The 12,493-nt window shown below is 47.8% G+C and overlaps 1 protein-coding gene and 1 pseudogene across 1 annotated transcript; both read left to right on the forward strand.

The window, feature by feature from the left end:
• Nucleotides 1-2,789: 2,789 nt before the first annotated feature.
• On the forward strand, nt 2,790-3,351 carry LOC104665547 (annotated as a pseudogene).
• A 5,034-nt stretch (nt 3,352-8,385) lies between these two features.
• Nucleotides 8,386-11,750, forward strand: LOC104678248 (HLA class I histocompatibility antigen, B-67 alpha chain). The gene is given in 10 exon segments (XM_030926576.1): nt 8,386-8,543; nt 8,673-8,942; nt 9,186-9,461; nt 10,040-10,315; nt 10,419-10,535; nt 10,972-11,004; nt 11,111-11,136; nt 11,139-11,158; nt 11,324-11,373; nt 11,376-11,750. Coding segments are annotated over 10 exon segments (1,209 nt in total). The 5' UTR covers nt 8,386-8,479; the 3' UTR covers nt 11,453-11,750.
• The last annotated feature ends 743 nt before the right edge of the window (nt 11,751-12,493 follow it).

Below are 12,493 nucleotides of genomic sequence, written 5' to 3' on the forward strand. Positions count from 1 at the left end.
GAGAGAGTCAAGGCCACAGGCCAGATCTGAATATTCCTCTCTACTCCCCTAGCTGTATAAGGAAGCTTTGCTTCCTTGTGTATCACAAATCAGAGAATCTTTAAATCTACCTAAGACCTGTAAGCTCCCTCATCAGGATTTTCCACCTTTTAAGGCCGAAGCAGTGTATCACTTCTATGCATTGATTTATGATGTTGCTTGTAACTCTGCTTTCCTGAAATTTGCCCCTGCCTTTGAAAATCCTTGTTTGTGAGCCATCAAAAAGGGTGGGACTTAAGCGTGAGTTGCCCGATTCTCCTTGTATGGCGCCCTGCACATAAATGCCCTCCTTTCTCCCACTACAGTCTCAGTGTAGATGTTTGCTTTTACTGCCCCAGGTGAGTGGACCCCAGTTTAGTTTGGTAACACACCTATCACCAGCTGAACAAAGCCCTCTCCAGGGTGAGGATCTATTCCTGCCAAGACCCATTTGCTGCTTCCTGGGGCTAATGGTATCAGTCTAACTTGCCAGCTATGTGTTTTCAAGGTCTTCTCATAAAAGAATCTGCCACATAGCCATATGCTAGCTCTCTCTTTTCCTTTTTTTTTGTTCAAGAAAGCCCTTCTTATGTGTATTTTGTGCCTGTGATGTGTGGAATGCAAGAGGAATATGTCTTGATTCCACCTATCTCTGCATTGCTAAGGCCCCAATGTCTACTTATTTCACGGACTCAGGCGATCACCACAAGCAAACATGGATTTTTTGTTGTTGTTGCTTTTGAGATGTGGTCTTGATATGTTTCCCCCTTTATAAATAGCTCATATTTCCTGTCCCTTCACTATTGATAAACAATTGTGTTGTATGCAGATTTTACAAGTCATGCTGCTATGAATAATATTTACGTATATTTTGGCACACACATACAAGCATTTCTACTGGTTGATAACTAAGAGTGCTATTGCTGGGTCATAGATGAGTAGATGCTTGGCTTAGTTGCTGGTTAACAAATTTCTAGTAGTAAACAAACAGTAGAGGAGTGTGAATCTCTTACTTAGAAATTATTCGGATAATAAATAAGGAAGGAATGAGAGACCGAGACTATAATAACTCTTTTGCAAACCATCATGAGTTAACAGATTTAACCATTGAACAGCGATGGCAATTAACAACACAATAAAACAAAAAACTAATGTCAGGTTCTTCCTCTTGATGGAAGAACACAATACAGCACCATCACACAAGTACAAGTGACAAAGAAACCAAGCCTGAATATAAGCTAACCTCCATAGCCAATTACCAATTTAGAGGCAATACAGATAATAAAAACACGTATTAAACAATGGCTTGGGGAGCAATCAGCAAAATGCGCACTGTGGGAAGCTCTACCACACAATATAAATTTCGAGAAAGAATCTATAGAATAAAAGAGAACAAAAGCATATTTCTAAAGGTAAAACTGAATTATAATTTTGGATGATAAAAATATAAAATAGAACAAAGAAGTGATGATCATGAAAGTCAGGATGTATTTTCATGTGGGGGAGGAAAGAGTTTACTGCTGAGCTGGGGCAAATAATGGGGCTTCTGGTTTGCTTCACAAACGTCTATCCCTGGTGGTTAATGGGTGTTCACTTTTTATTCAAGGACACAAATTTTAGACCGTTTCTTTTTCCTTCTGGAGTCCTACATTTTATTTTATGACACAAAGGTTAAAGTAAAAATAATTGATAGAGTATGGTTACTGTTTTGCACAAAGCCCCCTTCCCATCTTCCCTCTGAGCACCCAGAACAACCAGCAGACCCAGGACTCCCAGCAGGGGTGTCCTCACTTCTAGGTGTGCATGCAGCTCACATCAGCAGAGGCAACATGCAGGTCTACTCCTTGACTCTTGGAAAAACCTGATAGGACACAGCTGAGGGGAAGCCTTCCCCGCCGTCTGCAGGCTCTTGGCCATCAGTGTAGAGGGAGTGGCTCCTCACCTCTCCCACAGGCACCTTCACAGCCACAGCCTCCTCTCTGCATGGGGAGTTCATGGCCCTTCCCCTGAACACGGTGACATGGATCTCGCCAAAGGTGGAGATGACACCATTCCTCTCCTCCCCGCCCCCCATCTTTTGCTATAGAGCAACTGGAGTACGTTCCACCCACACACAGGACCGGGAGCTGACAACCAAGAAGGGGAGGAGCAATACTCCAGCTTTCTCCACTTGTAATAAGTTCTCCCCATTGACATAATCTTGTTCGTAGTCTCAAAATTACTTAAACTGCTACTATATCTTTAGTGGTATATTTATCTATCATAATGTTATTTTATTCTTAATTACCATTCCCTGTTTTATTTCTCCGTCCAAAATAAAACAGCTGCTTTCGGTTGGCTGGGCCCTCAGCAGTGGCAGCTGCCAGGTCAGCCTTGGTGAGTGGCGGCGACTCAGTTGCTGTGCCCATGCAGTGTCCATCGCAGCCACCACGGCCACTTTGTGCAGGGACTCCATGAGCAAGCCCTGTGCGCTTCCTTTGCTTTACAGGAAACTTGACTCAGGCTGGTGTCTCGTGAAGAAATCCCAGGTGCATGGAAAGGAGAGGAGGGTCTCAGGGCTGTGAGTGATCTGCAAAAGGAAGCTCATGGACCACCAGGTGGCGCTACTGCGCTGCCCCTTCTCCCAGGAGGTGAATGCTCAGGACCAGCTTTGAGGTGGAGAGAGAGATGTCATTGCTCATCCTCCAGGTTCAGAGTAAAAACCTTCCGGCGAATCTTGGCCACGCGTTCTGGTGTAGCGAGCGGGCTCGGAGGTGCTCACCGCTGCTGTCATGGTTTGTTTGCTAAACTGCATCGTCGCTGTGTCCCAGAACATGAGCATTAGCAAGAACGGGGACCTGCCCTGGCCGCCGCTCAGGAATGAATTTACGTATTTCCGGAGAATGACACAGACTCTTCAGGAGAAGCTAAACAGAATCTGGTGTTACATGTAGGAAGATCCGGTTCTCCATTCCTGAGAAGAATCGACCTTTAAAGGATGGAATTAATTTAGTTCTCAGCAGAGAACTCAAGGAACCTCCACAAGGAGCTCATTCTCTTGCCAGAAGTCTGGATAATAACTTAAAACTTACTGAACAACCAGAATTAGCCAATAAAGTAGAGATGATTTGGTTAGTTGGTGGCAGTTCTGTTTGTAAGGAAGCCATGAATCACCCAGGCCATGTTAAACTATTTGTGACAAGGATCATGTGGGACTTTGAAAGTGACACAGTTTTTCCAGAAATTGATTTGGAAAAATATAAACTTCTGCCAGAATACCCAGATGTTCTATCTGATGTCCAGGAGGAGAAAGACATTAAGTTCAAATTTGAAGTATTTGAGAAGAATGATTAATATGAAGGTGTTTTCTGGTTTATTTTAAGTTGTTTCCCCTCCCTCTGGAAAAAAAATTATATATTTTTACATGAGAAGAAAAAGACTTTTGTTGACTTTGGATCTATGAATAATTATTTCTAAGCAACATGTTTTCATCCCACACTAGTCTTGAATATACAGATACCATTTATGAAACATTCTTGCTATAACTAAGTGCCTCTCCAATACCCCAACTGAGTCCCTGCACCTGCTACAGTGAGCTGCCATTCCACACCCATCGCATGTGGCACTCTGGCCAGTCCTTGACATTGTCGGGCTTTTCAAATGTCGGTAGTATTTATTAAAGATGAAGATGCACATACCCTCCAACTGAGCAGTTTCACTAGTGGAAAATACCAAAATCTTCCTACGTGTATATCTAGAGGTTTGTAGGCAAATGTTGCAGCCCTGTAGTAACAGTGAAAAATTGAAAGCAACCTGGAAGTCCAGTGATGGGAAAATGAATATATTTCAGTCTTTTGGGGAACCCAAAGCAGGTTCCAAGACTGAAATTTCAGCGAAAGCAGTTTATTTGCTAGGTCTTACCAGAAATCATCAATTGAGGTATGGAGAAATGGGACTGAGAAGGTAAGAAAACCAGTTTAAAGTCAGTGAGCAGGTTCTCATCGGTATCAAGCTCCATACTGCTGAGATGCAGGGAAACGGAGGGGAGAAAGCTGGAGTACTGATCCTCCACTCCTTGGTTGTCAGCTCCCTGTCCTGTGTGTGGGTGGAACGTACTCCAGCTGCCCTATAGCAAGTCCCAGGTGTTTGCAGTAAGAAGCTGCTGGCATGCATGGGAACCGTGAATGGCAAACACTTAAAGCAATTCCATGTTTAAGTATACAACCTCTTCATTTTTTTTTTTTTTTTTTGGCAGAGTTTCACTCTTGCTACCCAGACACAGTGCAATGGCACGACCTCAGCTCACTGCAAACTCCGACTTCCTGGGTTCAAACGATTCTCCTGCCTCAGGCTCCCAAGTAGCTGGGACTACAGGCGCGCACCACGACACCCAGCTAATTTTGTGTTTTTGGTGGAGACGAAGTTTCACCATGTTGGTCAGGCTGGTCTCGAACTCCTGACCTCAAGTGATATGCCCGCCTCAGCCTCCCAAAGTGCTGGGATTACAGGCGTGAGCCACCGCACCTGGCAGATCTTTATTCTTTCTATGTAATAAAAAGTATAAAGCCACGGGTTTTTTGAAATATTTTATGATTTAAAAAAATACAGAAGCAGGAAAACCAATTCTAAGTTCAAGTGAGAGATCATGGTAGTTTGAACCAGAAGGTTGCATGTAGTAAGAAACTGTGATTTAAGATATATTTTAAGGTTGGAAGTAGCAGGATATTCTGATGGAGTTTGACTTTGGTTTTGGGCCTATTGAGTTTGAGATGCCTTTGAGAAATGAAGGAAGAAGAGAGGGAATACAAGAAAAAACTGGCCAGGCACAGTGGCTCACGCCTGTAACACATTGGCTCAGCATTTTGGGAGGCAGAGATAGGCAGATCCCTTGAGACCAGCTTGGGCAACATGGTGAAGCCGTATTGCTACAAAAAATACAAAAGTTAGCTGGGCACTGTGGCGCCCACCTGTAGTCTCATCTGCTCAGGGGCTGAGGTGGATGAATTGAGCCAGCGTGGTCACGGCTACAGTGAGTTGTGATTGCACCACTGCACTGCAGCCTGGGTGACAGAAGAGACCCTGCCTCGAAAAAAAAGCTGAAAACAATGGAAGCATGCCTTCAGAATTCTAGAAAGAAAGTGATTTTCAACAGATAAATCTATATTCAGCCAAATAATCAAGGGTGAAGGTAAAATAATACATTCTTATGCAAGCAAAGACTCAGGGGTTACCTCCATGGACCCTTTCTTGGGAAGCTATTGGAGAAAATACTCCAGCAAAATGAAGGCGGAGACAAACCAGAGAATGACACGGATCCAGCAAATAGGATCCAACACAGGAAATATTCCAGCTATGCAGCTGGCTTAAGAAAAAAAAAAAAAACAGTAAAAATATTAATAGGTTAGCTGGGTGGAATGGCTCATGCCTACAGTCCCAGCTACTCAGGAGGCTAAAAGCAAGAGGTTGGCTTGAGTCCAACATTTCCAGACCAGGCTGGCCACCATAGTGAGGTCCCTTCTCTTAAAAATAATAATAGGTTTTGCCAGATTTGGAGCATTTGGAAAGAAGTTCATTGAAGATAAAGCAAAAGTGAAAAAAACAAGGGGGAAGGGCGGTTAGGCAATCATTAATTCTAGGGCAGAAGGAAGTACCGGATAGGAAGTAAGAGCATATTGCGCTGTTTTTCTCAACAATGAGCAATATGTACATAGTCATAATGATGCAGTGACTGCTTAGCCCCTAACTCTGGTAACTACCTTGGGACAATACAGGAGGAAAAGTAAAGATAGTGATGGTGTAAGAGCTAAATCCTCATCTGTCATTCAAGAAATCACTATAAAATGTACAAAATAATCAAGAAATGACTAAGCAGTTATGTGAGGAGAAAGAAGACATTGCTAAAAGAGTTAAAAGTCATTGCTTTGCAAGATTAGGAAGGACGGGGCAGGGAACTGTTAGGATGCATTATAAACAGAAGAGGCTTTTAAAAATTACATGTATTAATACATGCACCCACTTGAAAAACTGAAAAAATAATAATTTGGAAAAACCCATGAAGGCAGCTACCAGAAGGAAAAACTGAGAGAATGAAAAGTGCTTGTCTCTGGAAAGAACAACTGGCAGGTCTGTTGCTTTCATTGTAAGACTTTTAGAGCCATTTGATTTTACTTAACCATTTTCATCTATTTCTTTAATAAAACAACTCTATCATAATAAAAAGTTACATTCATTCATAGAAAGCAAACAAACAAACAAAAACCCTTCGTGCCCAGCCCATCTCATTCTCGGAGGGTGTGAGGGATGAGGGCAGAGGGAAGGGCTGGGGAAGCAGGAGGTGAGGACAAGGAGCAGGGGAAAGGACTCCAAAGCAGTGGAAGAGCCTAGCAGGGGGTTCTCTGCATTCGGTGTTTCTCTACTGGGCAGTGTGGTAGTCACACGACTATAAATAATTACCAAAATTCACCAAAAAGCGCAGCTAAAACTGGTGAATTTTATTACACGTAAATGCCCCAATAAGCAAAAAAAAAAAAAAAAAGGGGGGGGAGCAAAAATAAAGATATTTTTAGATCATCAAAACTATAAAATTCATTTCCTAGGGCTCTTGTACTATATTTAATTTTAAAGGAAATTCTTCAGGTTGAAGGGAAATGATACTAGATGGTGACCCAGATATACAGAAAGGAACAATTAACAACAGGAATGATGCACATACACGTGTCACATTCACACTCATTTTCTTAATTTCCTGAAGACATATGGCTGCTTGTCTAAAACAAAAAGTATTACACTGTATCATTGAGTTTATAATATAGATTGATGTAATATATAAAGCAGTAATAGCATAATGGTAGGTTAAATGAAACTACACTGTTACAAGTATCCTTTATTTTGCTGGATGTAGTTTAATAGAACCTGAACTTCACTGTGAGAAGTCAAGGAATCGGGTTTCCATTCTTACAACAATAAAAAACTAGTGTAAAGAAATATAGCTAAAAGCCACTAAAAGAATTAAAACCGTAAACTAAAAACTGTTTATTTGACACATAAGAAAGTAGCAAAGGAGGAACAAAAACAAAAAGATATGAGACAAATTGAAAACATTTAAGCAAAACTGTAGACCAAAATCCAACCATTGTAAGTGAAGAAATGACACGACCTTGTTCACATTAGCAGGAATGCTGAGCACTGTGGAGAGAACAGACATGGGCAGGAGGTGAGGGACAGTGTTAGTGCCACAATTCAGGAGTGACAGGGTAGCGGAGAATAAGGGGAAGGGGGGGACGTGTGAGGGATGAGAGGGGCAGAGAGAAGGGCTGGAGAAGCAGGAGGTGAGGAAAAGGAGCAGAGGAAAGAATTCTAAAGCAGGGGAAGAGCCTAGCAGGGGGTTCTTTGCATTCGGTATTCAATACATTTTGTTGGACTTCCTAACTAATTGGCTCCTTATGATTAAAAAAAAAAGAGTTACAAAAATGCCAAGTATCCAGATAAAATATGCACACTGCTTAGATGTGCAAAGTTCAGGAAAACAGGTAGTGCTTGAGCGTCGGTGAAGAGCATTGGGTCTGCATGGAGCACTCCCAACTTTGAGGTGATGACTACAGGCTCCCGGTTGCAAGAGACAGTAACAAACCCTGCTTCTTTGGATTCAGAAGATGTTCTGGACTCACACAGGGAAACTCGGGCTAAGGAATGAAGGTAATTTTAAATGTAACAACCCAGAGCCACAGATCCATAGTCTGGTAAAGTAAAACTTAGGAGCTTTGTAATGCTGTTTTGACACAGGTCTTTTACAAATTGGATTTCTAATCATTCCGGGATTACCAACATTGTGCTACCTACTGTATTAATAAACAAAAAGGAAACTTCGTCTCTATGAGAATCTCTGTGTGGTGCCTTCCGACAAAACTTCACCAGGTTTAGAGAGAAAACCCCTGTCTCTACACCTGCATTCCCAGGGCGAGCTCACTCCGGCATGAAGTTCCCCGTGGTGAGTTCCACTGTACACTGGTCCAAGGGGAGAGGTATGGAGTGTGAGGCAGGGAGTCCAGTTCAGGATCGGGGATTCCAGGACGAATAGGGAAGGGGAAGGTGCTGGGCGCAACCTGGTGGTCTCTCCCTGGTTTCCACAGACAGATCCTTTTCCAGGACTCAGGCAGACAGTGTGACAAAGAGGCTTGGTGTAGAAGAGGGATCAGGACGAAGTCCCAGGTCCGGGGCGTGGCTCTCAGGGTCTCAGGCTCCGAGAGCCTTGTCTGCATTGGGGAGGCGCAGAGTTGGGGATTCCCCACTCCCCTAGTTTCGCTTCTTCTCCCAACCTGTGTCGGGTCCTTCCTCCAGGATACTCGTGACGCGTCCCCAGTTCCCACTCTCATTGGGTGTCGGACGTCTAGAGAAGCCAATCAGCGTCGCCGCGGTCCCAGTTCTAAGGTCCCCACGCACACACCCGGATTCCGAGTCTCCTCAGACGCCTAGAGTTCGGGTCATGGCGCCCCGAACCCTCCTCCTACTGCTCTCGGGGGCCCTGACCCTGACCGAGACCTGGGCCGGTGAGTGCGGGGTCGGGAGGGAAATGGCCTTTGCGGGGAGGAGCGAGGGGACCGCAGGCGGGGGCGCAGGGCCCGGGGAGCCGCGCGGGGAGGAGGGTCAGGCGGGTCTCAGCCTCTCCTCGCCCCCAGGCTCGCACTCCTTGAGGTATTTCCACACCGCCGTGTCCCGGCCCGGCCGCGGGGAGCCCCACTTCATCGCCGTGGGCTACGTGGACGACACGCAGTTCCTGCGGTTCGACAGCGACGCCGAGAGTCCGAGAGAGGAGCCGCGGGCGCCGTGGATGAAGCAGGAGGGGCCGGAGTATTGGGAAGAGCAGACACGGAACGCCGAGGCCCACGCACAGACTCACCGAGTGAGCCTGCGGAACCTGCGCGGCTACTACAACCAGAGCGAGGCGGGTGAGTGTCCCCGGCCCGGGGCGCAGGTCACGACCCCTCCCCATCCCCCACGGACGGCCCGGGTGGCTCTGGGTCTCCGGGTCCGATATTCGCCCCGAGGCCCGGGACCCGCCCAGACCCTCCACCAGAGAGAGCCCCAGGCGCCTTTACCCGGTTTCATTTTCAGTTTAGGCCAAAATCCCCGGGGATTGGTCGGGGCGGGGCGAGGCTCCGGGGACGGGCTGACCGCGGGGGCGGGGCCAGGGTCTCACACCCTCCAGAAGTTGTACGGCTGCGACTTGGGGCCCGACGGGCCCCTCCTCCGCGGGTATGACCAGTACGCCTACGACGGCAGGGATTACATCGCCCTGAACGAGGACCTGCGCTCCTGGACCGCCGCGGACATGGCGGCTCAGAACACCCAGCGCAAGTGGGAGGCGGCCCGTGCGGCGGAGCAGCTGAGAGCCTACCTGGAGGGGACGTGCGTGGAGTGGCTCCGCAGATACCTGGAGAACGGGAAGGAGACACTGCAGCGCGCGGGTACCAGGGGCACTGGGCAGCCTTCCCCATCACCTCTAGATCGCCCCGGATGGCCTCCCATAAGGAGGGGAGGAAAATGGGATCAGCACTAGAATGTCCCGTCCCTTGAATGGAGAATGGCTTGAGTTTTCCTGATTTCCTCTGAGGGCCCCCTCTGCTCTCTAGGACAATTAAGGGATGACATCTCTGAGGACATGGAGGGGAAGACAGTCCCTGGAATACAGATCAGGGGTCTCCTTTGAACCCTGCAGCAGCCTTGGGCACCGTGAATTTTTCTGTTAGGCCTTGTTCTCTGCTTCACACTAAATGCGTTTGAAGGTCTGATTCCAGCTTTTCTGAGTCCCTCGGCCTGCCTCCACTCAGGTCAGGACCAGAAGTCCCTGTTCCTCCCTCAGAGACTAGAACTCTCCAAGGAATAGGAGATTATCCCAGGTTCCTGTGTCCAGGCTGGTGTCTGGGTTCTGTGCTCCCTCCCCCACCCCAGGTGTCCTGTTCATTCTCAGGGTGGTCACATGGGTGCTGCTGGGGTGTCCCATGAGAGATGCAAAGCGCCTGAATTTTCTGACTCTTCCCATCAGACCCCCCAAAGACACACGTGACCCACCACCCCGTTTCTGACCATAAGACCATCCTGAGGTGCTGGGCCCTGGGCTTCTACCCTGCGGAGATCACACTGACCTGGCAGCGGGATGGGGAGGACCAAACTCAGGACACCGAGCTTGTGGAGACCAGGCCAGGAGGAGATGGAACCTTCCAGAAGTGGGGAGCTGTGGTGGTGCCTTCTGGAGAAGAGCAGAGATACACGTGCCATGTGCAGCATGAGGGGCTGCCGGAGCCCCTCACCCTGAGATGGGGTAAGAAGGGGGATGGGGGGTCATGTCTCTTCTCAGGGAAGCAGGAGCCCTTCTGGAGCCTTTCAGCAGGGTCAGGGCCCCTCACCTTCCCCTCCTTTCCCAGAGCCATCTTCCCAGTCCACCATCCCCATCGTGGGCATTGTTGCTGGCCTGGCTGTCCTAGCAGTTGTGGTCACCGGAGCTGTGGTCGCTGCTGTGATGTGGAGGAGGAAGAGCTCAGGTAGGGAAGGGGTGAGAAGTGGGGTCTGGTTTTTCTTGTCCCTCTGGGGGTTTCAAGCCCCAGGTAGAAGTGTTCCCTGCCTCATTACTGGGAAGCAGCATCCACACAGGGGCTAACCCAGCCTGGGACCCTGTGTGCCAGCACCTATTCTTTTGTGTAGCAGTGTGACAAGGACAGATGTATCACCTTGATGATTATGGTATTGGGGTCCTGATTCCAGCATTCACGAGTCAGGGGAAGGTCCCTGCTAAGGACAGACCTTGGGAGGGCAGTTGGTCCAGGACACACAGCTGCTTTCCTCCTGTTTCCTGATCCTGCCCTGGGTCTGCAGTCATAGTTCTGGAAATTTCTCTTGGGTCCAAGACTAGGAGGTTCCGCTAAGATCTTATGGCCCTGCATCCTCCCAGTCCCCTCACAGGATATTTTCTTCCCACAGGTGGAAAAGGAGGGAGCTACTCTCAGGCTGCGTGTAAGTGGTGGGGGTGGGAGTGTGGAGGAGCTCACCCATCCCATAATTCCTCTTGTCCCACGTCTCCTGCGGGCTCTGACCATGTCCTGTTTTTATTCTACCCCAGCCAGTGACAGTGCCCAGGGCTCTGATGTGTCTCTCACGGCTTGAAAAGGTGAGATTCTTGGGGTCTAGAGTAGGGGGCGGGGGGACAGAGGGGGAAAGGCCTGGGTAATGGAGATTCTTTGATTGTGACGTTTCAAGTGTGTGGTGGGCTGTTCAGAGTGCCATCACTTACCATGACTGAGTTGAATTTGTTCATGACTGTTGTTTTCTGTAGCCTGAGACAACTGTCTTGTGTGGGACTGAGATGCAGGATTTCTTCACTTCTCCCTTTTGTGACTTCAGGAGACTCTGGCATCTCTTTCTGCAAAGGCATCTGAATGTGTCTGCGTCCCTGTTAGCATAATGTGAGGAGGTGGAGAGACAGCCCACCCCTGTGTCCACCGTGACCCCTGTTCCCACGCTGACCAGTGTTTCCTCCCCAGTCATCTTTCCTGTTCCAGAGAGGTGGGGCTGCATGTCTCCATCTCAGTCTCAACTTCATGTGCACTGAGCTGCAACTTCTTACTTCCCTACTGAAAATAAGAATCTGAATATAAATTTGTTTTCTCAAATATTTGCTATGAGAGGTTGATGGATTAATTAAATAGGTCAATTCCTAGAATTTGAGAGAGCAAATAAAGACCTGAGAACCTTCCAGAATCTGCATGTTCACTGTGCTCTGTCTATTGCAGGTGGGGGTGGAGAAGGCTGTGAGGAGCCGAGTGTGGACTGGGCCTGTGCCTGGTTGCTGTTCAGGTCTTCATGTGCTTTATGTGGTCAGTCCTCAGCTGGGTCACCTTCACTGCCCCATGGTACTTGTCCCTTCAGTGGAAACTTGTCCAGTGGGAGCTGTGACCACAGAGGCTCAGACATCGCCCAGGGCTGCCCCTGCACATGGGGGTCTCTGTGCATTTTGAGACACATGTTCAGAGCCATTCACCTCCTGCCCTGCTTCTAGAGCTTCTGTTCTGCTCTGCTGTCCTGCCCTCTCTCCCTGCCCTGGTTCTAGTGATTTTGGTGCTGAATCCAATCCCAACTCAAATCTAAAGCAGAGTGAAATTTAGGTTTATGTTTGTTTGTGAAATTGGACCCAGCATCAAGGACCGTTCTTTCCTGAAGAGAGAAACCTGATGGTGCACTGCAGTGTGTGGGAGTGTTGGTGTGGGAGGAAGGATGGGGGAAGGAGGACCACAAGCAGCACTGCTGAGAAAAGCACAGGCAGCCTCGGTGTCAGTGTGAGGAGACCTTGTGCTGTGGTCACCACAAAACAGCATTTGGCCTGAAGCTATGTTAATAAAGATACTGGCTTTAGAATAGGGAGGTGCCCTACACTGATCATTCATTCAACTGACCTATGTTGTCAGCCAGACATAGGACAGAGTGGTTCTGCATCTGGGGAACATCA

Source organism: Rhinopithecus roxellana, unplaced genomic scaffold (assembly GCF_007565055.1).
Source record: "Rhinopithecus roxellana isolate Shanxi Qingling unplaced genomic scaffold, ASM756505v1 contig5776, whole genome shotgun sequence".
In the NCBI taxonomy this organism is placed as follows: Eukaryota; Metazoa; Chordata; class Mammalia; order Primates; family Cercopithecidae; genus Rhinopithecus; species Rhinopithecus roxellana.